The 27674-nt window shown below is 44.4% G+C and overlaps 1 protein-coding gene across 4 annotated transcripts in view; it reads right to left on the reverse strand.

Moving 5' to 3' along the window:
* Positions 1 to 27674, reverse strand: part of BCL2L13 (BCL2 like 13) — a 425050-nt gene that overhangs the window by 269971 nt on the left and 127405 nt on the right. For all 4 annotated transcript variants that reach the window (XM_085652164.1, XM_085652167.1, XM_085652166.1 and 1 more), the window contains one exon: positions 19565 to 19737. In XM_085652164.1, the coding sequence (XP_085508290.1) occupies positions 19565 to 19685 (121 nt within the window). In that variant the 5' untranslated portion in view covers positions 19686 to 19737. The remainder of the gene's footprint in view (positions 1 to 19564; positions 19738 to 27674) is intronic.

Below are 27674 nucleotides of genomic sequence, written 5' to 3' on the forward strand. Positions count from 1 at the left end.
TCCTCCTACCCTGGAATCCTGCTAGAGGAGTTAAATAAAAAATAAAGAAGAAATAGGCTCCTGGACGAGTAGGAAATCATTCATGCTGCTACACAAGACTGCATGGTGGTCGCCACTGCGTTCCACCACACATTGCCATTGCCCGTCCATTATTCTCCAACCAAAGGCCCCCTTTGAGCAAGACTTCAGCTTCAGTCTGTGAGGAATGGATGGTGATGGAGGACAAGGAATGGATGGTACACTGGTGTTCTGACATTTCCCCACTGCCACTTACAGCATCCTTATGTGGTAGTGGGGTAAACTCGAAAGCCAGTTCCCTACAGCCTAATGTCCTGTCGTTCTTGGGTGGGACGGCTGACTGCAGGAAACTAATGACAGAGCCAAAAACCCAGATTTGCACATATTTATGCATTTTATGGTGAGGCACAAAGCAACAGAAGTCGGCAGGCACACTCTTACCATTCCATGCGTTCAACATACCCAAAAAGTTTAAAAGGCACATTTTTTAGGTTGATTTGTTTTTCCTACTCGGGGAAAACGTGCATTTAGAGCCCTGACATATGCGAGTTTTCTCACTGCTTTTCCACCTTGGAAAAGTACTTAAATGTTTCCTGCTTTTTGCAAAAGCATCTGACCATGCTTGAAAAAGAACAGGTCAAATTTGTATAAACATCCACAATCTAACCGGTTCAGAGGCGTATTAGGTAACTACCCAAGAACACCCACTTTCCTATCTTTAGTTGGGGTTTATCTCAGACAATCCGTCAAATCCGATCAGTCAGCAGATATGGGGGTTCAGAAGTCAGAAACTTCCACTCGCATTTTTTTTTATCGTGAAAGCTTTATGTGCAAAAAAAACTGTGAATTGATAAAGTATTATTTCTTACAAACAAAAACACAGGGAGAACCAAACAAATGCATTTTGTTGTAGAACAACTTAGCAACCGTGAGATGAAATTATGGTTTCCATTTTCCTTCAGTTCAGTGCCTACTGCCTGTGTTCGCCATTGTAGGTTCTGCAAGGTGCTGGTATGAGACTTCCTGCATAGCAGAGACCTCCCGAATACAAATTCGCCTAACACCTGAAAACATACCTCGAAGGTGAACATGTAAAGGATAATGTGAGAAACTGGAACACACTTTTGGCTTACCAAAAAGCAAAATCTTTTAAAATGTAAAACTGAATGAAAAAAAAATGGTATCATTTTGGCCGCAAAAAAAAAGAAAGAAAATTAATTATCACCTTTATGTAACCGGTTTCGCATTAGCAACCCGTGCAAAATGGTGTGCGAAGAAATTGCAAAGGGAAAAACAAAAAGTGATGGGTGGACTGCTGATATTAATCTCATCCCCTGGCAATTACTTGAAGTAAATGCAAGCTTCAGGGATAATGTTGCACCCACTGCAGATATTTGTGTTTAAACATAAGACCACAATATCAAATCGCGGCTTGTCCGCTGCACCTCCTAGGCACACGAGGGGGATAAAACAAGCACTATTAACTTAGAAAACAAAAACCCACCAGAGCACTTGAAACATACCTAAAACATCGCTCGCCTACATCTACTGTTAAGTACTGCCCCTCCCTGTGTGCGTCCACTGCGCACCAAACCATAGAGTATGGCAATAGCATAGCATCAACAGCTACATTATTTTAGGTCTTGCTACGAGCTGCTTTAGAAAGGCCATGTTATACATTATTTAAATAAAAAAATATGCAGAGAGGAGCAGAGTGGCCTCCGAGTCAGTTATCTCAGTCATTGGCTTTCATATCTTTTCGTGATTTGCATGGGGTGGACATTAGGGCCATATGCATTATCTCACGGATGGCTATATGGCCCTATTTGTATTCCAACATATTTTGGTGACTGGGCTTTAAGCTGTCCTTTTGATATTCTAGAGCCAGTGTGTACTCTTTGATGTATTTCCTTTGCAGACACAACATTTTAATTGCGGTTTCAAGGATTATCTGTTTAAGAAGTGCCTGCTGTTTGAACAACTTATGCGATCATGCACACGTGCTATTCACGAATAACCTGTGAAGGTTCATGCCTTTTATTTGCGGTCATGAAAACCGGTTCTCTTATAGTGTTTATAGTCGCACCTCTTGTCAATGAAGACAGGGATCACAGCCACAGTACTGAGAGTTCAAAAATTCAATACTAAAAGTTCTCGATTATCGGTTCTGCTCTTCACCGCCATTTCATATTTCTGCTCGGATAAAATGGCTAGCAGTTTATCAGAACTGTACGTAAACTAAAACACTTGCTTAAACCTTTTTCCTGTTTCGGGAAGAGAAATTACTTATCCCATTATTTTAATTTTAAGAACATGCAAAACTCTGAACAGTACTAGCCAGAACACTGGACAGGACAAACGTCATAGCCTCTCTCATCTCCAACAAGGAAATCTAATTACCCTGCAGCGTCTTACTTGGTTGGCATGCTATTACTTGGCACGCAATCTTTCTACATATTTTCCCAAAACAAATGATTCTCTTCCCTAGTCCAGGTACATATTGAATATAAATTACAATCCGCCACTGTGCCCAGAGTTTGCTAGCAATGCTGAGGGTCGTGCTCCGATGGCTCTTGGGCCAGCGGGACCAGATACAGGGAATGGCTGAAGCCCACTCACTCTTCCCAGCCAAAAGCTGACTCTGGGTACAGATGGAGTGTCACGCCCTGCAAACCTCCTAAATCATATCTGCCCTAGTTTTCCGCTTGTAGGCGGTGTAGGCGCACCCTTGGAGACCAAAATTATTTTGGGTTCCCTCTAGGACTTCTGTATCTTACCCCGCCCGGCCATTCTAAATGAGCCAGAAAAGCAGTATCGCTGGGTTAACAAAAAAGAGGGTAAGGTGCTCTCTCTAACTCGGGTGGCATGTGTTGAGCTGGCCCCACAGCTTGGAATAATGTGCACCACAGTCACTTCCCCCTTAATTAACCTGAGAGACTGTCATAATACAGAATGCAGTGGCTACCTTGGTGTGACTTTCTCGACCAATTATAGTGGTTTACACCAAGGACTGACAGGACATCCAGAGGCCAAGAGTGAAAGACAAAGCCGTGGGTGCACCCACCACTGTGGGGAGAGCTTGTTGCAATCTATAAAGAGGCCAAACGTGAAAAGATGCTGGAAGAGAAGGGTATTTAAGCAGTTTTTACAATACTGTAATATTGAGGTTCGTCAGACCACGTGAAGTCCTCACGGAGTAGTATAATCAGTGGAAAGTCCAAGTTCACTGGACTAGCTTGCTTCTCAATGTGAACAATATCTCTGCGTTTCTTTGCTAAATGTTGTCGCCTTCTTGACTTGGTGGCACACTGTTGGGGATATTAAAAAAAAAAAAGTGATCCTGATGAGGTTTTTTTTAAGTCTCAATGCTCAGCATTATGCAAAGGCCAAAAGAGCTTGCACACAGAGGAACAAGAGAATGAAAAAGAAATGGCGTTCAAAAAGGGTAAGGAGACCCAGCTCAGACAATAAATGCTCTTCAAAGAGATCCAAGTGAAAAAATGGTGATATTGCAAGAGAGAGTTTAACTCAGCAGAGACCAAAAATGAATTCTTGAAGGGGAAAGTAAATGGATTGGGAAAGCTCTTGGGAAGGCACAAAATCGTAGACAAAGCGTATGCAGACTTCAGCTGTGAGACTGTATAAGTTCCAAAACTGAATCGGTCATAAAACTGGACTTCTTCATATAAATGTCATAGGACTCTGTTTTCTTGAAGAAAATTAAAAAAAGCAAGGTTAGGATTCAGTGAGGCTCCTCCTTTCTGGCCATTGAGTCTGGTGGGACATTCTCTAACGTCACTAAAATTACCAAAAAGGTTTGAGAGTAAAGAGTTCACCAAAGAAATGAAAGGGAAATAAAACCAAATACGGTACAACTTCACGAAAAGACAAGTTAATTACCCAAAATGTTTGGGAGTAAAGAGTTCGGCTCGACCATGGAAGGGAACGTGTCCTAAAAGACCCTGGCTGAATAGGGCACATCTTCACACATCTTCATGGAAAGACAAGTTAAGATGTTTTTTTCAGTGTTCCTTTCAATCTAGCAACAGTGACTTGCACTGACTAGTTTTGGAGGTCCAAGTACCAACAAGCTTCTCCAGCTACTAGGGTCTTCCTTACGTGGACTAGTTTCTCTGTCCCCCGACAATTCATAGGAAATGCACTGGTCAGACATTTCTTTATACTGCTTATCACCCTCTATTTCAGACTAGGAAGTGTCTTGCCACCTCTTGGCTGCTAGGCCCTGAGGCCCTTCAGCATTCATTTTGAACCAGGACTGTAGCAATTGCCAGCTTAACCCCCTCCTTCAAGCACAGCATGTGTTACACCCCCTACTGCGGCATAGGTAGAGCAAGCTTCAACATGGGTAGTAGGCAGAGAAGCTTGGAGCAGGTAGTGCTTTCTTGTGCTTCACTAGTACATGGTCACAGAGACTGATGAAGCCACCAACACAATGCCTGTACTCTCTATACCTCTGTGCTCTGGATCCACCAGTCACTGAATGCTGGAGATGCAGGCCAAAACTATGTGCCATAGTGAAGGCAAATATGATTTGTCCTTGGTGGTTGTATTACACAACCACGCTTTCCTTTCGCACTTGTTCCTTAACAACGCGGGCAGAACAACGAATGCGTCTGAACCACACATTCCATTTACAGCGCAAGTCGTTACAATGACTTGCCTTAGGGTGTGTGCTGGACTTTGGAATAGTATAATTTACTATTCCAACTCTAGTCCCGGCAACAGTAGGGAAAGCGTTTGACTTTAAAGTCCAACACTGCTTTACCTTACGCATGTCATTGTAACGACCTGCGCTGTAAATGGAATGCTGCAACAGTTTGTTGGAGGAGGCTTTTAAACATAACTATAGAGCATAAATATGCATTCCCGAGTAGAAACATTTGCTAATTAAATTAATACGTGTCCTTAAAGAATACATAATATAATAATTAGTACAGTCGAATGTAAATAGCAAATAGTCTGATTATTATATTGTGTTATAACAAGGCATATGTCTCTTGCTGATTACTCAGTCTCTCCTTATAATTTGCATAGGTCTATTATGCTTCATTAATGGAATCTTCTGGAGAGAGCAGATTACCTACATATATTGGGATTATGTGAACAGTCTCTAAATAGACAACTGATTTGTTTGGTCTGCTGTTGGTTATAGTAGGAATTTGCTCATTAAAAAGATCTTAGCTTCCTTCTTGAAGACTGAGGTGGTCAAGATTCTTCTAATGTTTGGAGGAAGCGAATTCCAAATTTTAGATGCAGCTCCAGAGAATGCTGGATAATAGGTTTTCTTCTGGAAGAATGGAGGTTTCAGCACAAGATCTCTGGCGCTCCAAGAATATCTCAAAAAGTCAAAGCAAAAGTTCCCTTGGTTATTGTATTGTACGAACAATAACCAAGGGAACTTTTGCTTTGACTTATTGTCATATTGGAGTCATGTCCCTTTGGTTCAGGAGGACCCCAGTCTCTTGTTTGAGAAGCTCTGAGAATATCTGCCTCCTCTAGATATCTCAATTTTCTGGGCTAGATACATTGGTGCTTTGTAGTGTACTGATGTGTGCGCGCGATACATGACAGTTTGAGTTGGATTGTTGCTTCATATGGCAGCCAGTTTAGAGCCTTCAGGTGTGAGAGATGTGGTCACATTTTCTACAGCCTGTTATGAATTTTTCGGCCACATTGAGACAATCTTTTAGTGGAGCTGTTGAGATCTTGGGTTGTTCTGCTAGTGTAGTACATCGGTATTCAATCCTCAAGATGACGAATGTCTGGACTGCCATTTTAAGGTATGTTTCGATGAATGGTTTCAGTTTTCTAAGCTAGCTCAGGTGAAAGCAGGCACTTTTTGCCATCGAGTTGATGTGTGTTTGCATGTTTAGGTTCTTATCAACCGAAATTCCTAGTGATTTGGTTGCGTCTACTAGGATCGGGGTACAATTTAGCGCAGTGATCATCTTGGTCCATTCCTTTATCTCAGAGGAACTTTTTTTTGAGGGGGGGGATTTCAATGGGAATTCTGTTGTTTGCATGTTTAGTTTTAGATGATTGCTTGTATATCAGTGTATCATTCATTGTCTTGATCTCCTCCAGCGATGAAATCTTAATATAAATCTGTGTGTCATCAGCATACATGTAGAAAGAGGTGTTCGGGTGTTGAAGTATTTCAGTTAGAGATTCCACATATAGGTTAAATAGTGATGGGGATAGTGCTGAGCCTTGCGGTACTCCAATCAGATTACGTGATGGTGAAGAAAGTTTTTGATTCACCACAAATCTTTGCGATCTGTTCTGTCTGATTTAAGCCATTCTAGGACGGTTCCTGATAATATCATTTTCAAGTCGCTCTAGTAGTTTATAATGGTTTACTGTGTCAAAGGCAGACAATAGGTCAAGGAGAACTAAAAGACAAGTTTCGTTTTGGTCTAGTGCAAGTAGAACATCATCCACTATTTTGAAGTATTGCTGTTTCCGTACTATGACCTGGTCTGAACCCAGATTGGCATCTAGTAGATGAAATTCAGTAATGTGTTGGCTCAGTTGTTGTTGCACACATTTTTCTAGTACTTTGGCTAGTAGGTGAACATTGGTCACTGGTCAAAAATTATTTGGGTCAGAGGGGTTCCGTGTCATTTTTTTAATGAAGGGGATGACGTGTCCAGTTGTTAGGCAGTCTGGTAAGGATCCTTGAGACAGAGGAGCATTAGTTATTGTTGTCCAAATGGGGGTGATAATATGGTAGATTATCGTCAAACATTTTGAGGGGAGAGGATCATTGTAGTAGTTATTTGGTTTTATCATCAATAAGGTTTTGGCAATATCTTTGTAGTCATATGGCTTGAAGGTTGACCATTGAACTTTAGGTTTGGGCATTATCTGAGGGGCTTGTATTGGTTCATCAATTTGTGAAGTCCATAGGTTAGAGAGGTCATCAGTAGCTGTCCTGAGCTCATTTTCCAAGGTGTTAGCTTTTGCTGTAAAGAAGGATGAGAATTCCTCACAGCTTATTTGAGATTTTGATGCTACTTGGGAGGATTTGGCCATTTTATTCAATTGTTTTTTTAACATTGCGAAGAGTTTACATGGTCTGTTTTTGGTGTTCTCAAGTTCCATTCTAAAGAAGTCTTTTATTTAATTTCAGAATACTTTTGTTGTAAGCGTTTCTGGTCTTTCTTAGTAGTTTAAGTTGGGGGTATGATGGGTGCTGTCTTCATTTCCGTTTTGTTGGTCTCAGATTTCGCCTTTCTTCATTCAGAGATCCATTAAACCAAGGATTTTTTTTATCTTTATGCAGTATTCTTTTCAGTCTTAAAGGAGCTATCGAATCAATTATATTTGTCATCGTTGAGTTATAGTGATCCAGAAGTTCACTAACGTTTGCCATATTAGGTGGATGAAGATCCTTCTCACAACGTGCTAATAGTTTCTTACGGTTTAGGCCTTTTGTGTCTTATATACATTGTTTTAGTTTAACCGATTACGTAGCTAATGTATTTTTTATAGCAGGTATTTGGAAAGTATTGAAATGGTGATCTGACCAATCACAAGGAACAATCGAGATTATTTTAACAGCTTTTTCTTTGGAGATGATCCAGTCTAGAGTAGAGCCGTTAGTGTGAGTTGGGAAGAGTACAGGCTTGAGCAAGGGTTTGGTCTGCTAGGAAATCTTAAAAGACATTGGCCCAATTATCCTTAAGACCGTCCCAATGAAGGGTGAAGTCCCCTAGGAATATATAATGGGAGTGAGGGGCAGATTTCGCTGTAATGATTTCCATTAGATTGTCTATGAAAGTGTAGTTTTTACCTGGAGGGATGGTAAAATGCATGTAAATTTGCAAAGTTGATTATCTGTCTTATCTAGACAGTCCAAGGTATTCACAGGAGTCAAGGGGGTCCAGAGTGTAGTTGAGTAATGGAGAGAGCAGATTGATGAATACAAGCAATTCCTCCCCCTTTTTTGTTTAGTATGTCTAGTCTCAGTGTTGTAGTTTGGAGGAATCAATAGATCTATGCATGGAGAAGTGGTTTCATTAAGCCACAATTCAGAAACAAAAGAGTAAAGAAAAAAAGTACTTAACCCTCAGTGAAAATATTCCTCACCTTATTAATATGCCCATGCGCCAGACTGGATCTAGAAATATATTTCACAGCAATAGCCACCCAGGATCGACAGGTGGCGCCATGTGGCTTCAGCCGTGATATCAACTGCCCAGAAAGTGATGACATCAGGAAATACCGGCTAGCTTGAGTCAGTTCCTGGCACGTTAACATGCCCTAATGAGGCTTGATGAGAAGACGGGAGAGAGAATCAACAGCGATGATTCAGTATATGATATGCTTACATAACCGCAGATCTTATTAATATGGCCATTAACACCTCAAGGCAGTGGAAAGGGTGGGGAGGTATCTTCAGGAAGCTATTATGTCAACAGAAATAATGCTACTGAAGGTAATTTTTTCTTTTGATGGACAGTTTTTGCAGAATCCTCACCTTATGAATGAGTTCCTAAGCAACACCTTCCAAAGGGGTGGAATAGAGTAATGCCAAATAACCAATGAAAAAAAAAGACATTGGGCTAACCCAGGAACTCAGTCCAGTCTAAAGTAGTCAACATTCTAACCCTATGAGGAGGGAGTAGTCCGTGGGTTTCTTCAGGATGGGAGCACCTAAGCCTACATCATATCGAAAGTATCTGTCAAATATATTTTCCTACTTATAGCACTAAGGTGGTAATCCCGACAACGTATGAAAAGTGCCTGAAGTCAGAGTAAATATTAACCTGTATCATACATAATAAATGAAAAAATAAAGTGAGAGGAGTGGCAGGTAACCATCCAACGTTAGTGTCTTTGTTAGTCTGAGGGTGTGATGGGGGACCGAAGTTATCGCTACAAGGAAAATTATTTTCACTGTTAGAAGACAATCTGGGCAACTATGCAGGGGTTTTAATGGGAAAGTCATGAGAAATGTTAAACACAAGGTTAAAATACCACTGTGGAACAATTAATGCAGTGGGAGGAAAGAAGTAGAGCAAAGAAAATACACCATTATTGGCATGTTAAAGAAGGCTAGCCATAAAACATATGAAGGCGGATAGGGCTGTCAAGTAACCGTTTAAACTAGCCACTGCTTATCCATGCTGGGCAAGAAATAATGTGAAGCATGGAATGTCAAAAGGCTGGACTGCATTGGTTCAGGCCCCCTGACACACATCACTCAACAAACTTAATTCTGTGACACCAAGAAAAGGTTCTGTGGTGGGTTTCCGGACAGCATCAGAGGATTTGCTTGAAGGACTCCAACATTCTGCTACAAAAGCAAGTGCACCCAGTGCTGAAGAGGGCTCTTGCTGTGGCATTCCAGGAGATCAGCGCACCAAACCCTTCTCGCTCAGTCGTGGTAATCAGGGAGAGTTGTACTCAATGCTCACACCTTCAGTTGGGCATTTGGCAGAAATTTGGAAATGCATACATCAGGCCCCTCGACCAACTGAACCTGAAGGGGACCATTCAGGAGGACTGATATAGTGTGAAACTGAGGACACTTTCTGTTCGGAGCCGGGGCAAACAGACATTCCAATCTGGAGAAGATCATTTTTGCCTCTTTTGTGTGCAGTTCTCACTTGTGGTCCTAATAGGAGAGACGACTAAAGGATCAACAGTGGTGTGCCAGCAAGGTGTGATGCTACTAGAAAGATGCCATGTCGCTGGGCAGGTTGTCACAGCTGTATCACCTCCCAACATAGACTCCACAACCCCCTACTTCCCAGTCTGACGTAATGGACGGTGGTGGTCCCATAGCACTTCAACAGCAGTCCCTGAGATGGAATGGAGGAAGGCCTTTATGGCAAGATGACAACCTCAACATAATTATGTACAGAAGCTACTCCAACGTTCACCATAATATCACTCAGACTCAACTACGTTAGTCTGCAACTACTGAAAGGAGGGCCAAACAAAAAACACATTTGGAGGAGCTCATCCATCAGTGAAGATTTGAAAGGGAAGAACTGTAAATCTGCACGTGTGATCTTGGAGTTATTGTTCCCACAAGCATCAATAAAGGGTCCCAATTCACCATTTGGCATGCCACACCAACAGAAAGCATGAGGTTACCAGACCTAACAAGTGTAGAACAAGCAAAATTGAGACTGTCATCCGAACCAGAAACATTGGAATCAAATCAATACTTCAAGAGGTAGAAAAGCCTTCACACAGGTTCGGGCTAGCAACAATCCTATCAAGGTCAACCCCTGTGTGGGGATGATATGGGACTTCTGGGTGTTGATCTTGAAGTCCAAGTCATGTTGAAGGGTCATGGTGCGCTGAAGTTCTGTGATGAGCACTGAAGGCCCTGTCTTCACCAGCCAGCCAATCAACCAAGACACAGAAATACATGGACTCCTGACTTCTGTGGTGCAAGAATTAGCCCAAATGGGAGGGTCATGAACTAGTGGTGCTGTGTCCCCCACTGTGACCCTTAGGTGGAACCTGGGCGAGGGTAGGAATGGAAGTTTAAAGTAGGCATCCTGGTAGTCCAGGGACAAAATCCCCTGCATTAAGGGCCAACAGGAATGGACTCACGATCAGCATTTTGATCTTGTGCCGACAAACAGATTTAAGAGGTTAAGGTCCAGGATGGGTCTCTGACCTCCGTCCTCCTTGGGGATCAAGAACTAAAGAGCAACACCTCTATGGAGGCGAAGACAGGAAGGGTAGGACATAACCCTTACAGGTTAGTCCACTGGAAGCTGATGGCGTAGAGGAGAAGATCAAGCATGTTTTGAGGAGTTAAGGCCAGCTGAAGATAGCAGGCACTGCGGCTGCTGCCGGAGGAATCCCTTAGATCCACCTCTGCCACAAAAACGAGGGATACATTTGCTGAGGCATTTGGACCTGCAGCAAAGTCTAACATCGACTGGACTGTTGTGCCATGGGATAGGAGGAACTACTTCTCAGGAGAAGCCAGGGCCAGCAAGCGTGCTATGGTTTAACCGTTCTTGAAGTGGCCCATGGAGGAGTTGGCCTTTTCCGCCAAACGGCAACCATGTCCACTGAAAACAAACGCTCTTCAGGATTTGATGGGAAGCGTCCAAAGCAGTGATGATCAGATTAGCAAAGGGCTTTTTTATGGGGTCAGGGAGAATGGTAATGATTATTTTTGCCAAACCCCCCTCACCTCCAGTCATATGCCAGACAGAAAGGTACATGGCATTCACAGTTCACATTCAAGGCTGCCAGAGATTAAAATGCTGCGATCCACAGAGTGCAGCTTCTTAGAATGTTAGTACGAAGGGGGCCTACAGAAACCATTTGATTTCAGCTTTGCAGAAGAGTCTTCGAACACTAGACTCTCCTCAGAAGGCTGAAATGAAAGAAACCTCAGGCCACAAGGTGCAGGTCTGTGACATTCTTAAATTGGCTGTAGTATGCCAGGAAACGAGAGGGGTTTTCTCCCAGGCAGCCGAAAGTGGCGCTGAAGGAGCCTTTAAATGGTAATACATTTCAAGAGACCGCAGAAAAGGGTTGCAGAATTTCAGTTACCATGGTAGGCAAGGTCAATCCCAGTGCTTTAGCTGCTTTTCATATCATCGAAGTGACATCCTCCGAAGGATAATAGATATCCATTTTGGGGATATGTTGAGGACACAAAAGGAGGAGGTTTTAAACCTCGTCCAAGAGGACTGGTCAGCTTCTCCTCCACCCTCTCACTTTGCAGTACCTTTATTTCAAGTCCCATCATTACTACTCTTTGCATTAAGAGTCACACCCATGGTCTTATCCAGACACACACGAACAGGCCTGGATCAAATCAAGGTTAAAAATAAAAACTTTTGACGGTAAAGACCTTTGTACTTTATGTTATGTGCATTTGTAAAGCGCACTATCACCGGCGAGGGTATTGTGGCACTGACATGCACCCCTGTAGGAGAGGTTTTACAAGATTTTGTGGTCTACTATATGCTAATGAAACTCATCTCAAGCTAGGGCTTTCTTGAAACTGCTAAATTACAGACGGATCTACATATTTTTGGATGCTGGTCTCTCTGCTTCCCTAGAGCTCTCAATGCTCTACACGATGCAGTTTTTTGCAAATTATTCAGCTTGCTACTTATTCAGCACATCTTCCATGCCTGAAAGCAAAACGCCTCGAGATTACCTTAAAAACACAATTATCCACTGGTAAATGCATCCTCAAAAGAATATGAAACCGTCTCATGAATCCTGACACTAGACCATCACATAGATTGTGATGATCGCTAAAAATGGGATCACGACAACACATGTGAAATGTGTTTTACCAACACAGAGCACTAAATCTACAAGAATAAAGTTTTGCTTGGCCTACATTAATTTTCTCTAAAAAAAGAAGTACCAATTTACAGTTCAAAGCTCTCCACAACAAGTCTTCTAGAAACAGGTCTGCTGCAAGAATGAAGTTTCAGCACTACCTTTTAAAACATTATTGTTGTGCCACTTCTTGACTTTTCCCTTTCTAGTCCCATTGGCCAAAAACATTCCATGGAGGAGTTATATGATGCCCGCCTGATTGATGAGCTCTCCTAAACTTTGAAGAGAATAAAGTTATTGGAGGGCTATGGGTTGAGGCAGAAGGATTCAGACAAGCTTTGGTAACCTTTCTTGGGTTGTACTTGTAAGCTACTATATATGGCATCTCTTACAAAATGCATCTCTGTTTTATGAATTAGTGTGTGGAAATTTACACTCACTCTGACGCGCTCTTGGCTAAGAACAAATCCATGCAGCACCCTTGTAACTGATTTACCAGAACTGACCCACAGCTTCCTTACTTGCATATTGGTATCACTATCTCATCCCATCTATAGTTTGCCTAGCTTACAGATCAGTTTCCTCATTCCAGTGAGCATTCTTATGTACCAACCATATTTATTATAAATTCTATAAGTCTTAAGCATTATTTGTTACTTCGTTGGCCCCAAAACTGCAGAAAATCATGTGTAATCAAATTTAACGTATACCTGACTGACCTTACTCTCTGGGCTATTGCACAGCCCCTCTCCAATCTCCCCCCCCCCCCCGCACTCTTTGCACATCTTTCCTTTTTAACCGTCCTGTTTAAAAAACGGGTTTAGTATGCAAACTGGGTTCAGAATGCATTCTACGAGAGGTTAAAGGTGAAATTGAGGCTCTTAGCATTTTATCGGCTTTGGACAAAAATGTGACCAGCCCAGAGATTGCTGGGGGGTAAGAGTCATTCAGGAGGAAGTCAACCGCTGCCTGAATTGTTTGGGTTCCTTGCTTGATCAATGAATTAGAAATAATTTTCTGTGATCGTCAGTTTGTGCTGGGCAAGTGCAGAGAAGATGGGGTAAGCACTCCTAAAATTGATCACAAATGCGACACTCGCTGGAGGGAGGGCGAGTCAACCAGTGTGGAAGGTCTAATGATGTGACTGTTTCCCATCCTGATGAGGCAGTACTCGATTTTGCAGTGAAAGGAGAAAGTATATGCGAGATATTTCTGCACCTCTCTTTTGTTGAAACTTCTCAGTATGAGGTGTGCATGCTTTCTGGCCCATGAGGGCCCAGCAATCCTGTTCAAATGATTCTTTAAGTACTTTAACAATATTTTGAAGTTCCGATGAGGATAGTTTTGATTCTAGAGAGCTGTGTTTTGAGTTTCAGTGCTTCCTGAAAGGCAAGTTTCCAGCGATTTAGGGGGGTTTGGTCTGTTTGTTGAGGATACTTCCAGCCAAATTGAATTTTTCAGTGTACCCGCTTTTGCAGCACGTGTTGAATGTAGGCATTGAAGAGTGCAGGCTTTCTGTGCCGAAGAGATCAGTGCTGAACAGCCAATAAAACTTAAGCCACAGTACCCCAAAGGACATGGGAGAAACAGCCAAGGAAACAAGTTAAATTGACTCATCTCAGAGCAAATTCACTTCTTAAAAGCCTGTATTCTTTTGGACTTACAGTCGGGGGGTGGGGAGGGGGGGTGGAGGCAAGGAAGGCTCTAGGGTTGACCCTGCTGGTAGACGCCTCTACCTCCAAGCTTTCTGGAGTGGAATGCTTTGTTGGGAAGAAAGAATTGCCAGGTGCAGGATGAGGACGCTGATAACCCGGTTTATTATCAGGCAGACCGGAATAAAGATTAGCCCAGGAGCCAAGAAGGGCGTCAGTATCTCGTTAAATGGTAACAGTGGCTCAGTGGAAGTCTTGCCAGGTTGTAGAACTTCTGTCAATATGTCAATTTTTACTCCTAAGGTTGGCAATTGTATATCTAACACCTCAGCTGGCCTTCACATCACTACAGCGAAAGAGGTGCTTTGCTGTGTAGCAGGACCAGAGGAGACACAAGGCCAGTTTCAGGGGAAGTGTCAAGCCTGCTGGAATCCTGAAGCTCTCTATACAAGTTGTCTTCATAATATTGTGGAATATATTCCTGTCATCATAATTCCTGTTTTCAGAATCCATGTAAAAAAAGATTATATAAAGTCTGGACCCTATCGTGAGGTAAGGGCAAGTTATCAGAATCAGAGGAGTTGCCAAGAGATAGCATGCCAGTCGGCACGACTTTGGACAAGTCGTGGTGGATTAAGTACGGAGCTGGATAGCATAATAGGCTTTATATCCTTGTCCGGCGTTTGATGTGAGTGGGACTGGCGCAGGGGATGGAGGTGGAGGTGGACCCAGAGCATGCACTGAAGCCAGTGCTGAATCCAATACAAGTCCAAGGGGCACAGACACCACCGAGGGTGGACCCATTGGCAGATGTTTGACTAGAGCCCCCTATGGATCCTTGGGGCCCAAAGGCATGCCAGAAGGAACCAGTAAAGTGCCAAAAAATCTCAGCATGGCGTCCCTGAAGACTTCTACTTGCTGCGAAGCCACAAATAGATTTAGAAACGGAGGATGTGTCCGGACCAGACTCTGATCTGCTCTGATGGAGATGGGTTAGCAAGACCAAGAGGCACACTGATTCTCTTGCACTCTCTAAGGAGCTAGAGAGTGTCAGGAAGGGGCCCGCTTAAATATTTTGGTGTTTTTTTTCTTGCCAACTTACCCAAAGACTTCAGCCACTACGAACTGTTGTGTAAACGATTCCAGGAGCAGGAATGGGACTTCCCTCTTGAACTCAACCAGTCACAGAGTGGAGTCCCCTTGCATTAGACCACGCAGAATTTAGCTTTGCGTTCCTGTATGGTGGTCAGGGTCATCTGGACACGTTCACCATAGATCTTGTAGTCCGGGTCTGAGCCCAGACACCACAGAGACTACTTAAGGGTCCATCATAGACCTCTGCTTGCGACAACCCCTGCATGGTTTGAACCCTGTGGTTTTAAGGGGTGACATTACTGATTAACATTAGATAAATGTTAATTTACAGATCTGGTCAGACACCAGGTAGAAGCTCTGGATGAACGTCTGAAGGCGCACAAAGAAAAGAACGGATATCAGGATGTATGAATGGTGCTTACATGCGGCTCCGCTCCTAGAGTGGAACGACATTGGCAGGGAATAATGTCACCTCACGGAGCATAGGAGAACTTCACAAATTGTTTTCGCATCCAGTCCGACACCTGGAGATTAATCACAAGGTGAGACTAAAAAAAAAAAAAAAAAAAAAAACCAGGCAAGGGGAACCACAGATCTGGATTTTAACAAAAGCACTGTTTGCATGCGGTTGAGGCCTAGGTGCATTTTCAGGCAAACCACGATGGAGCGTGGATCTGATACGCCACACAGTTTGTCCCAGTAAAAGGTTTTGCGCTCTTCGTGTCTGAAATGGAAGTCGAAATCCTCTGGTGGGGAAAGGCTGCAGACTGTATCCGAGGAAGTCTTCTCAAAGCTGAATTGCTGATGAACAAGGCCCAGCTGAAGCCACATGTATTGGCAAGAAAAGTTCAGAGTGGTAAAATTTTAACTTTTGCATCCAGGGAAGTCCTTTCATCAGTCATATACTTTTCATGCCTTCGCTCGGTCAAGATTTCTTCGTCAGTCTCTTTTTTAGAGCTCAGAATCCTCAAGAAGCAAAGCAGCAGGCTTACTGCCAGGGTCCACTCAACGGGCTTCTCGAGCAGCAAAAAAGCTCTGAGAAGGGCCAACTATATTTTCTTGCCTAACAAGGTGGCACCTTGGGACGTTTTACTTCGGTGGTTGGTCCAGATTCTCTGGAAGTTCAAAACTTTTCTGGAGAACTCCATCTGGACACAGCCAAGGGTCCCAGTACCACAGGGACAGCGGTAAGAAGTCAGAACGTACATCAGCAGAGGCCAAGCAGGGTCCAGTCAGGGCCCAGGTGCCACTAGTCAGGTGGGCACTTAAGGAAAACAGCCTCTTCCAGCTTATTGCATTTCTGTAGCCACACAGCAGGTCAGCGAACTGACCCTTTATCTTGGGTACAAGTGGGAGCAGATCCAGCACATGAGGTCTTCTTACAGGTCTCAAACAGCAGTACAGTCATTGTGTTCTTCTACAGGTCCAGAAAGTGTTCTGAAGAGCTGGAGGTGAGGTCCCTTTTGTACAGTTCAGTAGCCACCAGTGGGTGAGGTTGACTCCTGGACACTCCCTAACAAATGGAGGAATAAGTTCCCCGGGATAACCTTACCCCCCTTTTGCGGCACATCCTGTGTGATATACTACCAACTGGGCCAGAATGCACTATGTTGAGGGTAATCCTAGATGGCAATGGCCTTCTACTCTTGGAGGGAGTCTGTGTGCCAGGAAGGGGTCTGTTTATGGAAAGGAACAGGCCCTTCCGCCTAACCTACACCAAACCAGATCAGGGATCAGCTCCCACTGTACTAGTGCCCAATTGGTCACCTAGGCTTGGTACAAGCTGGCCGTGAGGTAGTCTGCAATCTCCGTAAGATGAACTAAGAGTCTAGGCACAGTGTCTGGCAATGAGCAGCTGCATGGGGTTTATGGCCTGCTTTGGGGCGATGGGAGCAGAAGCAGGGGTCGCTGCTGTGGTAAAAGTAGATCTGGAAGGAGGGTTGATGAGGTATGGAGACCATCTGGGATGAATGTGGGATGCATTAAATGCTCCACGTGTTTAGTGGCCCATGACAGCCCCTGAAAGGGAAAAAGTACAACAGGTGAATGAGCCAGGAACAAGAGTGCAACAAGCAATTTCGTTTTTTTATTTATTCACTTACATCCTCCAGCCTGCATTGCCAATAGGTCTGGCTTTAAAGGAATGTTGTATGGTAATATGAAGTATTGCAAGTAAATGGCATGGGAATGTGTATGCATCTATGTGGAAGCGAAGAACTGTAGAATAATATTGGTTTAGGTGAAAAGGTCAGGTGACAGTTGCACTGACAAGCCAGTGCTAAAAATCCATGTTGGTTAATGGCTGCCCTCCTCCCATCTGGGTTGCTTCAAGAGAAAGACAACACAAGTTACCCAATTATCTAAGAAACATAAATAGCATAGCTATGTCATGTGAGCCCCTGAAAGTTCAAGCTCAGGCCGCTGGATAAATAAAATAATCACAGCTATGTTGAGGGCAAGCACTTTTTTATAGAAGCACACAGCTTCAGCCCAATCAAAACATGTACTGAAGGGAAAGATAGAAGGGTGCACTGCTGTTAGCACCATGTAAATGGTGACCATGATATAGTACCAGTTAGTAATTGGCCATGATGAAAACAAAGCAAGGCTGTGAAGGGAGGCACACATTTGACTTGTTAATTCTGAGTTTGTCACAGGTTCTCAGAGTATTCAGTACGATGCAGAGTTCCCACACAAAGACAATAAAAGTAGATGAATGCTAAGCAACATATTCAACACAATCTACATAGTGCCTCAAAATGGCAAACTCTTCTCAGCCACCCTTTTTTTCCTAAATTATTCTTAGAAACCAGTTCGTTGTAAGAATCTTTGTATCGTTTTGATCTACCTCTGTTTATAAAGAATTCTGAATTAAAATGTGAGTTTTCGTATCATAAAAGCAAAGAGGTGGCTTCATCATGGTTTCAAACAATTATCATGGGTAAAATCCCACTGGACACAGAACTGCTGGTTTTAAAACAAAATGCAGAGAAAGGTACCCTTTAGGGCAGCATAGGCCAGGCCGCAGACAAGACAGAGGGGCGAGAGACGCGTGGCCTCCTTCCAGCGTAGCCTGTGCTATTGTTGTAACAGCATCAAGCGCTGGTAGGAGGGCTTCCTTACGAGCAGGTCTAGCTCTTAAATGACCACAGATGCAGCTACTGCCACCAGGCTGGTCCAAGTCGATTAGTAATCACCTATGTCCCCTGCAACCAGCATTCAGTCCATCCCTCTTGCTCGCCGTTCTCCAGCTGTTCTCCCACCTTGCTAATGCCACTCTGTAACCTGTTGCTCATCCACTGCATATGCCATTTCTGCTGCGCAAACTCCCCCCCCATGAACATCTATCATGCTTGCTGGACTAGTTGGACTGAATGCTGTTGGGAAATGGGGACACACTGCCTCAGCTTCCCACCCCTTTGTACCTTGCTTGACAAACCTCCAGCCACATCATGCCTGTTCATGAAGTTTCAGTGGTAGGAACATGTCGCTTCCCACCACCTATGGTCCATGCCCTCAGGGCAGGCCGACAATACAGTTAACATTACCTTGTGTTTGAGATGTTGGAATATAAACGTTATCCGTCACGTGCTCTGCTCGTCATCGGGGTTAGGTGTGTGCTATTTCCTTACTGGTTGCTATGACCTGCACTGTTCCAATTCTCCCACAGAAGAGCAGAGATTGCATCAGAGGAGAACCAACAGACTGCAGACTAAAGTTACCTGAGCTAGGCAGCCCTACGTAGTGCACAAGAATTTGCTGGAGTCAAGTTTCAAATTCTTGAAAGAAATAAGTGAATAAAAATTAGGCCGGAAGAGGTCAGCAACAAGCTAAATGATTGGGGGTTTAAATGCTGGAAGGGAGAAGGGGAACCATCATCTTCAGCATGTGGATTTTTAAGCACAGACTTTCAAAGCAAGACAATGGCAAGACCTTCCAACAGCAATGTACTGTATGCTTGTTTGTAGATCTATAAATTCCCGAATTTGTTTTTTTTTTCTAGATGAGCATGGCAGTATAAAGACTTCTGATACAAATGATGAAACCCAGAGATGTACAGAGATCCAGAAGTGGCAGTGCTGATCAGATTTTATGACACAGGAAGTGGGCAGGTCTGCCATATTATCATGGCTGATCTGGATGTTGTACAAACCTACAATGCAATGTCAATGTCAAGCAGCACTGTTTCGGAAGGTGCTTGGTACGATTCTGAAGAACTGAAAGCAGTGTTGTATGTACTTTGAGTCACAGCTACGGAAACATGTGTGATGATCTATCAAAGGCAATGCCAGAGTACAAGGACAAAGCAATCAGGTTTAAAATGTGCATGAAATTATTGCACTCCTTCTCAAAAACTCAGAAATGCTGACTCCTGAATTTCACAAGCTAGGGAAAAAAACCTGAAAAATCCCCACAGCAATAAACATAAAATAAACACTGTAAACCGGAACTCCTACATATGATGCAGATAAGTAAATATACAACTGCAGCCCTACCTTGGGTAAGAGGAGGTTGGTGTTCTTGCGGCTTCTCTTGTGAGACGAGTCCTAGGTAACTGAGAACGACATACTTTGTTTCGAAGTGAAATCCCACCGGCACAGCTGAAGAGGTCGCCATTGGTGTTTATGCGCAGAGTTAGGGAGAGCGTAGAGCAGCAGAAAGATGCAGGCTGGAGGATTAAAGCAAATAAATAAGTAAGTAAATAAAATGTGTTAAATATGCAGCAATGTTGTCTATTCGAAGGGAATAATCAAACCTCAATATTTGCACTTCCTATTAACTACAAACCGAATTCTCTTTTGGACTGTTTGAGTAGGTCTTTTTACCTCTGTTCCTCCTACTACCTTTGTTAGTGTACTTTTTAATAGCCACCAATGACAAGCTGCCAAACTCACCAGTGAATGTCCCCCCAGTTCAGACATTAGCTGTCAAGAACTCATGACCGATGCATCTTGAATTTATTATTTACAATACAGATGGTTATGCTCCGGAGGGCCATGACTGGCTATTATTCGCAAATGGGCCATTGTGATGAATCTTGAGAACATGGATCTAAGTGTGACAGGTGAGTTTGGTAGGGCTCACCTGAGAAACTGCAAGAAAAGCCTTTTTCAAGCAGGATAAAGCTGCAATGCCGCAAATGTCGGGACCTGCTAGTGAGCCTGGAATGATGCATGTGTGTATGCTAAACCTAAGAGGACAAGGGCAAATGGACTTGAATCACATTAAGGGCAGTGATGACATACCGTGGGCAGGGCAGCGAAGTGACCGTGACTGAGCCTGAGGGAAAGAAAGTGGCATGCACATGTTCTCTTCGGGGCATGCCTTCCTAACGTGGCATGTAGGAGAGCACAGTAAGCCGATTTAGGTGAGGGCAAGTGGGGTAGTTGCTGATGGTTCTCTCAGTTTAGACAAATAAGGACTGTGACAATGGTGTAGCAGCAGGAAACGTACCTGAACGTTGTCTTGCAGGAAGCTGAGCCAGGGTGAACATTAAAAGTAGCCTGTGTGACTCAAAAGGCTTTCCTGCCCTCTCCTAATCATTAACCTTTCTGAACATTTGTTATCAGAGATTATGGTCAAAGGCTCTAAAATGGCAACTATAATCCAGACAATGTTGAAGGGCATGCTCGAGATACAGGGGGTATACATACCAATAGAGATGGGTCAATAAACTGCATCTCAATATGGGCTGGCCACCAGGGTTGGACAGGATCCGTGACCACCTCAATCGAACCACCATTCTTCAAGGAATCCAGTGAGGCAGTGCAAACTAAAGTGGGGGAAGTTTGAGTTGGCGTCTCCCTCCTGCACCGAGACCTCATAGTCTATTAAGTCACCGAAGTAGAGGGCCAGGATTTAACAGTGGAGGATGAGGTGACTACTCTTGAGAAGAAGGTCTCCAAGCTACTTGTCGGGAGCAGAGGTCTCAGACACTGAAAAATTCCTGGAGCAGTAGCTGAGATCCTGGATCTCTAGAGATGCACTGTCACAGTGGATCGTAGTGGAGCGGGCATATACTTACCTGACCCGGAGGCCTTCACCTGTGGCCAGTGGCGGCTGGTGACATGTGAAAGTGGTAGGGCGTAAAAATTGGGTATGGCTTTTATATAGCGAGCAACACAAGCAAGTTTAATGAACAAATGTGGGGTCCTTGGTGGGTCTCCCTCCCGAGAAACAAATGACAAATAAAGAATGCCAATGGTGTATTTTAAAGCAAATTAATTTAGTGAGTATACCTCACTACTTCCAAACATACACCGCACTCACTCACATTTAGGCAATGTATTTCCTTTCGCCTTGTAAAAAGTATGACATCTGTGTATCAAAATCGCACATTTCCACAGAGTTCCAGTTCATACACTTTGCTTTGGCTTCAGCATCAGTGCTCTCAATCAAAGCCATCATAACCACCTGGCATGGCTCACAGTATGCACAGAAAAAATACAGATAAACAACACAACATTATAAAATAGCTAGCTTTTTTTGAGGGAATGCTAGATTAAGTAAAACATGTGAAATACGAGAGGAATTAAATCGCTGACATGCACTGAATTAAGGTTTTTACCATTCATGGTTTGTAAATCAACCCATGTTTTTAGTATCAATGTTAGGTTAGGAGGGCCCGTTTTTATGTCATACATCAGATGAATGTCTACTGTGAGGACATGTTTCTTGCTTTACGATTGAGACTGACATTTGGATCATATTTTTTTGTTGCACTTTTTATATGGAGCAAACTCGACCCAAAGGTATTGCAGCGCTTTACATGAGCACCAGTTTCATTACACAAGGACACATTCATTTTTGTTAGGCACGGGGAGATAATGGGATTTGCCCAGGATCACAGGTTGTTGAGCCAGCGGCGAGACTCGAAAATGGTTCCCTAAGGTCAAAGTCGGCAGCTCTAACAATTACACCACAACCTCTCCCCAAACCATTGAAATTGTCAACAACTCTGTTGACTGACCCATGTATGACATCACCTGCTGATTTATCAATAACATCAGTAATCGGTTCACTCATGACCTCAAATGCACAATTATCAGCAGAATGACCTTAAACATTCACAGGGCTCAACTTGATTTCGGAGGAGTTTTACTAACACGATGGCCACCGTCTCCTGCTTGTGTCACCTACGAAATGAAGGCAGCTGCTCTATTTAAAATCAAGGTGATGATGATGCCACAGTGTCAACCTAGAATGTGACTCTCGCAGCAGATAAAAAGCGCCAGTGAACTTCAGTCACACAGCTCCACATTGTCTCCAGCTTCATGGCGGTATCTCGTAGTGAGGTGCTAAATGCTAATCTCTCAGGAACACATTTCCAAATGCCTGCTCTGCTAAAGTTACTTCGACACAGGTAGGTGATCAGTTATGTTATCGTGAATGAGTTCATTTGTGTTGTGAACTAAGCCAGCGATTCTGGCAGAATCGCTGGCTTAGTTCACAACACAAATGAACTCATTCACGATTACTGGCATTACGGGCGGGGAGGGGGGGGGGGGGGGGAAAGGGGATCGTCACGGGGGAGGCGGACGGGGTTTAATGAAAAAAAATATAAAATAACTTACTTTGCTTCTAGATAGGTCCGACTCCCGCCGCTCTCCTCGTGATCCGGAAAGGCAGCCTCCCTCCCTCCCTCCCCTTCGCCAATCAGAACGCTGAAGGTGCAGGGGAGAGCGCCCCAGCTGCACCATTTTCTCCAACATTGAGAGAAAGGGAGAGTGGGCGGTCCTGCTCGAGGGCGGGTGGGGGGGTGTGGAAGTGGCTTACCCACTGTTGTGGGTACTGACTGTTCGTTCGGCTCCAGGGGCCGACCAAACAGTCAGTAAGTCAGGGTAAGCCACTCCCCCCCCCCCTGTCCTCAAGCAGGACCGCCCACTCTCCCGCCCCCGGCAACCAGGCACTTCTGCTTTCTCGCAGTGCGAGAAGCAGAAACATATAATAGAAAGCAGTGGGGCGACGCCCAAACGCCCCTATGGAGGAGCCGCCACTGCCTGTGGCTCCAGCTCCACCAGGGGCTCCAGCTCCACCAGGGGCTCCAACCCATCTGCTGGTCGCCCGGCTGTTTAACCATTGGGATAGAGAAGCTATACTTGGAGAATCCAGGAAAAAGTCTGATCTCTGGTTTGTTAACTCCCGAATTATGATTTTCCAGACAATACCAGGGCAGTTCAACAGTGAAGGCAGTCCTTTGACGAAGTTAAGAAAATGGTCTGAGCCCTCCATCTTCCATATCAGTTGCTCTTTCCTGTGAAACTAAAAGTTATTTTTAAATCCACATCCCACTTTTTCGAGACCCCGAGCAAGCATTGGAATGGTTGACGGAGAGGTGGGAACTCATCGGCAGAGGGGAAATTAGGACAATGAGACCAGGCAATCCATGGGGGCTCTTCGCCAAGACCCGAAGTCAATGAGGGGAAAGCGCACAAGATCTAGAAGAAACCGTACCTAAACCTGTGGCCGTAGAGATTCCTCGCGGGCAGAAACTGAGCAGAGGTGTTGCTGGAGGGTAACACTTGGCCCAACAGAGCGGAAAAGGCAGCCTCTGCTACAACTCAGATTACAACAACACTGCTCCACTGTTATGAGGCACCCACCTGTGGTTGTTTTGAGTGGGCAGTGGACTGTCCAGGTGGGGGAACGGACTAGTCCAGAATTAAGTACGAAAATTTGATGAGAGGCCGATCTGTTATACTGTACAGGAGGAGGATCCTTAAATTATGCAATTTTAACTTCCTTTTCTTTAGTGTTTCATGGTTGAGTGGCTTCAAGGGTAGATACTATCTGAATAAAAAGTGTGGGGGGGGGGGGGGGGGGAAAGAGAGACTTTTCCCATGGGAAAGTTGGTAGTTAAAATCACATACATGTGAATTGTGAAAATGGTTGTATATGTAGTAAGTGTTTGGCACAGCATGGCACACGATCACTTGAGGCTACCTCGACAGGTCAGGGAGGGAGACCCCCCCCCCCCCCTACTGTGAAATTCACCACAGATGGAGCCCAAGGGGGCCAAAACCACTCCAGATGGCCACGCAACATAGTGATGCACTGACAGTCCTCTTGAGGAACGTCAATGGACTGGGATGCAAAATTAAATGGGAAGTGGTCATGCAATATATCTGTATACAGTCTCCCGACCTGCTGCTCATAAGGGAAACACACCATATGTGGAATACATACCGGTGCCTCCAAAGGGGTAAATACACCGTGCTGGCCCACGCAGGATTCACAAGCGGTTCCCAGGGTGTACCGGTCCTCGCAAGGAAGTCTCCTCCTTTATTGAATGACCATCAATGGGTAGACTGAGGTGAGATGATATGTGGCAGTGAGTTAGGGGTGGGGCAGGAAAATTCTTATAGTGAATGTGTTTGCTCCTCCAAGGCTTAAGAGCTGGGTTCTGGAGGCACTGGGCCCCCTCCTGGTAGATACACCTAGGGATTTACACATTACAGGACTAGACTTAACAAGGTCATGGACAGGGACATGGAGAGGTACCCACCTCAGCCAATACAATTAAGGGCCCCTACTGCACTTGTGCGATTTGCCCTCGCATTGGGTATGGGAGACATTTGTTGACATCTCCACCCTAACGATAGACAACACGTATTCCTCTACAGAGCCTATGGGACTCTGGAGCCATAGGATTACATATTCCTTCCCATAACAATAAGGGACTGGGTGAGAGGCATGCACTATTTAGCACGGGGGAATCACAGACAACTAGTCACTGCTGGTTCACCTGGGTGCCCAACCAAGTGACCAGACTTAAACCTGGCGTCTCGACGCCTGGGCTCTGAGAGACACAGAGATAGCTGAAACCCCAAGGGTAGACACCCAAATATACTTCAATGAAAAAGAAGGGTCAGTGGTCTAAACAATCACCCTCTGGGAAACGTAAAAAATGGTGTTATAGGATGGAGCCCACACTATCGTTGCTCAGAAAAGAAACAAAGGGAGGTGCGGGCGCTCTAGTAGGTACGCCAGCTCCTTCAACTGGATAAGGCATGGTAGAGAGTGGTAGCCAGGCAACACACCTGCTCCTGGGGTCGACAAGGCAGCAGTAACAATCATGTTACCCAGACGTCACGTCAACACTACCTGGGAGTTCAACTGAGACTATAAGACACTGGGGACAAGGCGGGTCGCTTCCTTGCATGATTAAGGAAAAGGGAGGAGGAAGTGCAGACAGTGGCCAAGCAGCAGACAACCACTGAGGCAAAGGTTTGCACTGACAGTGATATAGCCCAGGTATTTGATAACTATTACCGAACACTCTATGAGACCCGCAGGAACCACACGGATCAAGACATTGAAACCTTCCTAGGGGAGGTGCCAGACCCAGTCCCTGAAGCGGATAGAATTGGAAGGAGACCTCACAGTAGAGGAAATAGGAGAGGCGATACAGGAGTTGTCAAATCGGGAAAACGTCCGGGCTAATGGTAAACGTCCGGGCTAATGGTCTTGCAGCGGAGCTTTACAAACGACAGGCCCCCCCCCCCCCTTAAGCCTCACCTACTCAAGTTATTTGAGGTGGCGTGTTAAGCGGGGGACCGGCCATCGGAGCTTAAATCACACAATTATAATAGTCATCCCTAAAGAAGGGAAACTGGTGAACTTATCATATCTTATCGAACTACCTGCTGAATAGCGAAAAAGATTCTAGCCAAGATACTGTCGACACGCCTGATTAGAGTAATATCTGCTTTAATACACCCTGACCAGACGGGCTTTTCTGCCTAAAACGGTGACATACTTAAACGTCAGACAGTTGCAATTGTGACTGGATACAGTCAAGACTGACAGCAAGCCAAGAGCGAAGCGATCCCTCAACGCGGAAAAGGTGGTTGACTCCATATATTGGGGGGTACTTGATCGACACTTTGAGGTGGTTCGGATTTGGGCTGAGATTCTGTCAGTGGGTAGCCCTTCTGCATACAGCACCTACCACGGCAGTGAGAGTAAATGAGGTGATATAGAAGAACTTTGCACTAGGAAAAGGTATTCAATAGGGGTGCCAACTGTCGCCTCTGCTCTTCGTGTTATGCAAGGAACCACTGGCCTGCTGGGTGTGCAGCTGAGCGGCTCAAAAATATGCCCCTACTGGAAGGTGGTTGCCACTAAGCTAGAGGCTGTTCTGGAAGTGAACCTCCCCATGACACCCCAACTGATGATCCTAGGCATACCAAACGATGCAGATATCCCTTGAAAACAGTTGATGTTTTATATGCTGGGGCTGGCTGTGGCAAAGAGGTGTGACCAAATTCTGGGGAAGGGACCAGGCCCCTAATAGAGATGAGTGGAGGGTGGGAATGAATAGATGCATGGAGGGAGTGAGAGTAGCGTGTGGAAGCTGCTGATGTCCCTAGAAGTTAGAAAAAGGTCTGAGGTGGGCAGAGATCATACCATAGATTTCTGGAGGACACATGTCGAGGGAGAAGAGGACCCATCATTATTCATGGCCTGCTGAGCAGGAGAACAAGGAGGTGAAATGGATGGGGAGGCAGAGCTCCACTAACTGGGATGGCTGCATGAGGGCAGGTGGGAGAATCCAGAGAGGTGAAAGGGTACAAGGTGAGAGATCGAGTGCTATGCAAGGGTGAAATGTTACCACAATGTAAGGAAACAAAATCAATCAAAAATATTCATTAAAAAAATAACTGTTGAAATTACCTACTAGAGCAACTCACATTACAGAGCAACTCACATTACCTGGGCCAGGACCTTGTGTTTCTTTGCCAACATCCTGGCGTTGGTACCTTATAGTTTGTAATATTTTCATGTATTGCGGGGAGAGGGTAATCAAAATGATCCAATGCAATCTATTTGGCAAGATTCAGTTGTGGCAAATGAGACTGGTTAACCGCAATTACTAAACCCATCTCAGCCACACCAAAATGATCATATAAAGTTTATACCCCAGAAATGTTGGCCTCCCCGAGTTAGGATGAGACAGAGTTTTAAATAAATTGAGCTTAACATTATTCAACTGAGCATTGTCATCCCTTTGCTCAATCGATGAAGACCATGGATTAAATCCAGCAATGAACAATGCATATCCTGAGTGGAAGCCACAAATGCGCTCATTAATTCTCAAAGGTCCAGTGGTCCCCTCCTCTGAGTTCTGCAGGAAAAAAAGTCCATTCATTTAAGATATAATTTCAGTTTTCGGGTATATTAAATATTCCCACAAACCAACAACACGCGATACAGAAACCAATATCAAGTAGCCACCAATCTCCAGAATAGAACTCTAGCACCGGGATATGGAAGAGTAAACACTGGTTGAAGAGACACCTATTAAACTAAGCAAATGGGATGAAATATTGGGTGATGACCTAAGAGTGTGACGGGAGCTATGTGATGTATTTCCGAACCACACTGTGGATGCGGATTCTACGGACCGTACAAAGACGGATGTGAGTGTGGCTGAGAAGGACAATGCAGGGGGGTGTTAACTCCCTCAAGTGGATGACTGAATGGTTAGAGTATAAGTTGGGTGAGGATGTATGTTACATTACACCCCAAGTATAAAATAACTCTAAGCTATTTATCAGGAGGTATTGTCATAATCTGTGCCCAACCTGTATGCTGTATTGTCGT

This window comes from Triturus cristatus, chromosome 4_1, assembly GCF_964204655.1.
Source record: "Triturus cristatus chromosome 4_1, aTriCri1.1, whole genome shotgun sequence".
NCBI classification, from domain to species: Eukaryota; Metazoa; Chordata; class Amphibia; order Caudata; family Salamandridae; genus Triturus; species Triturus cristatus.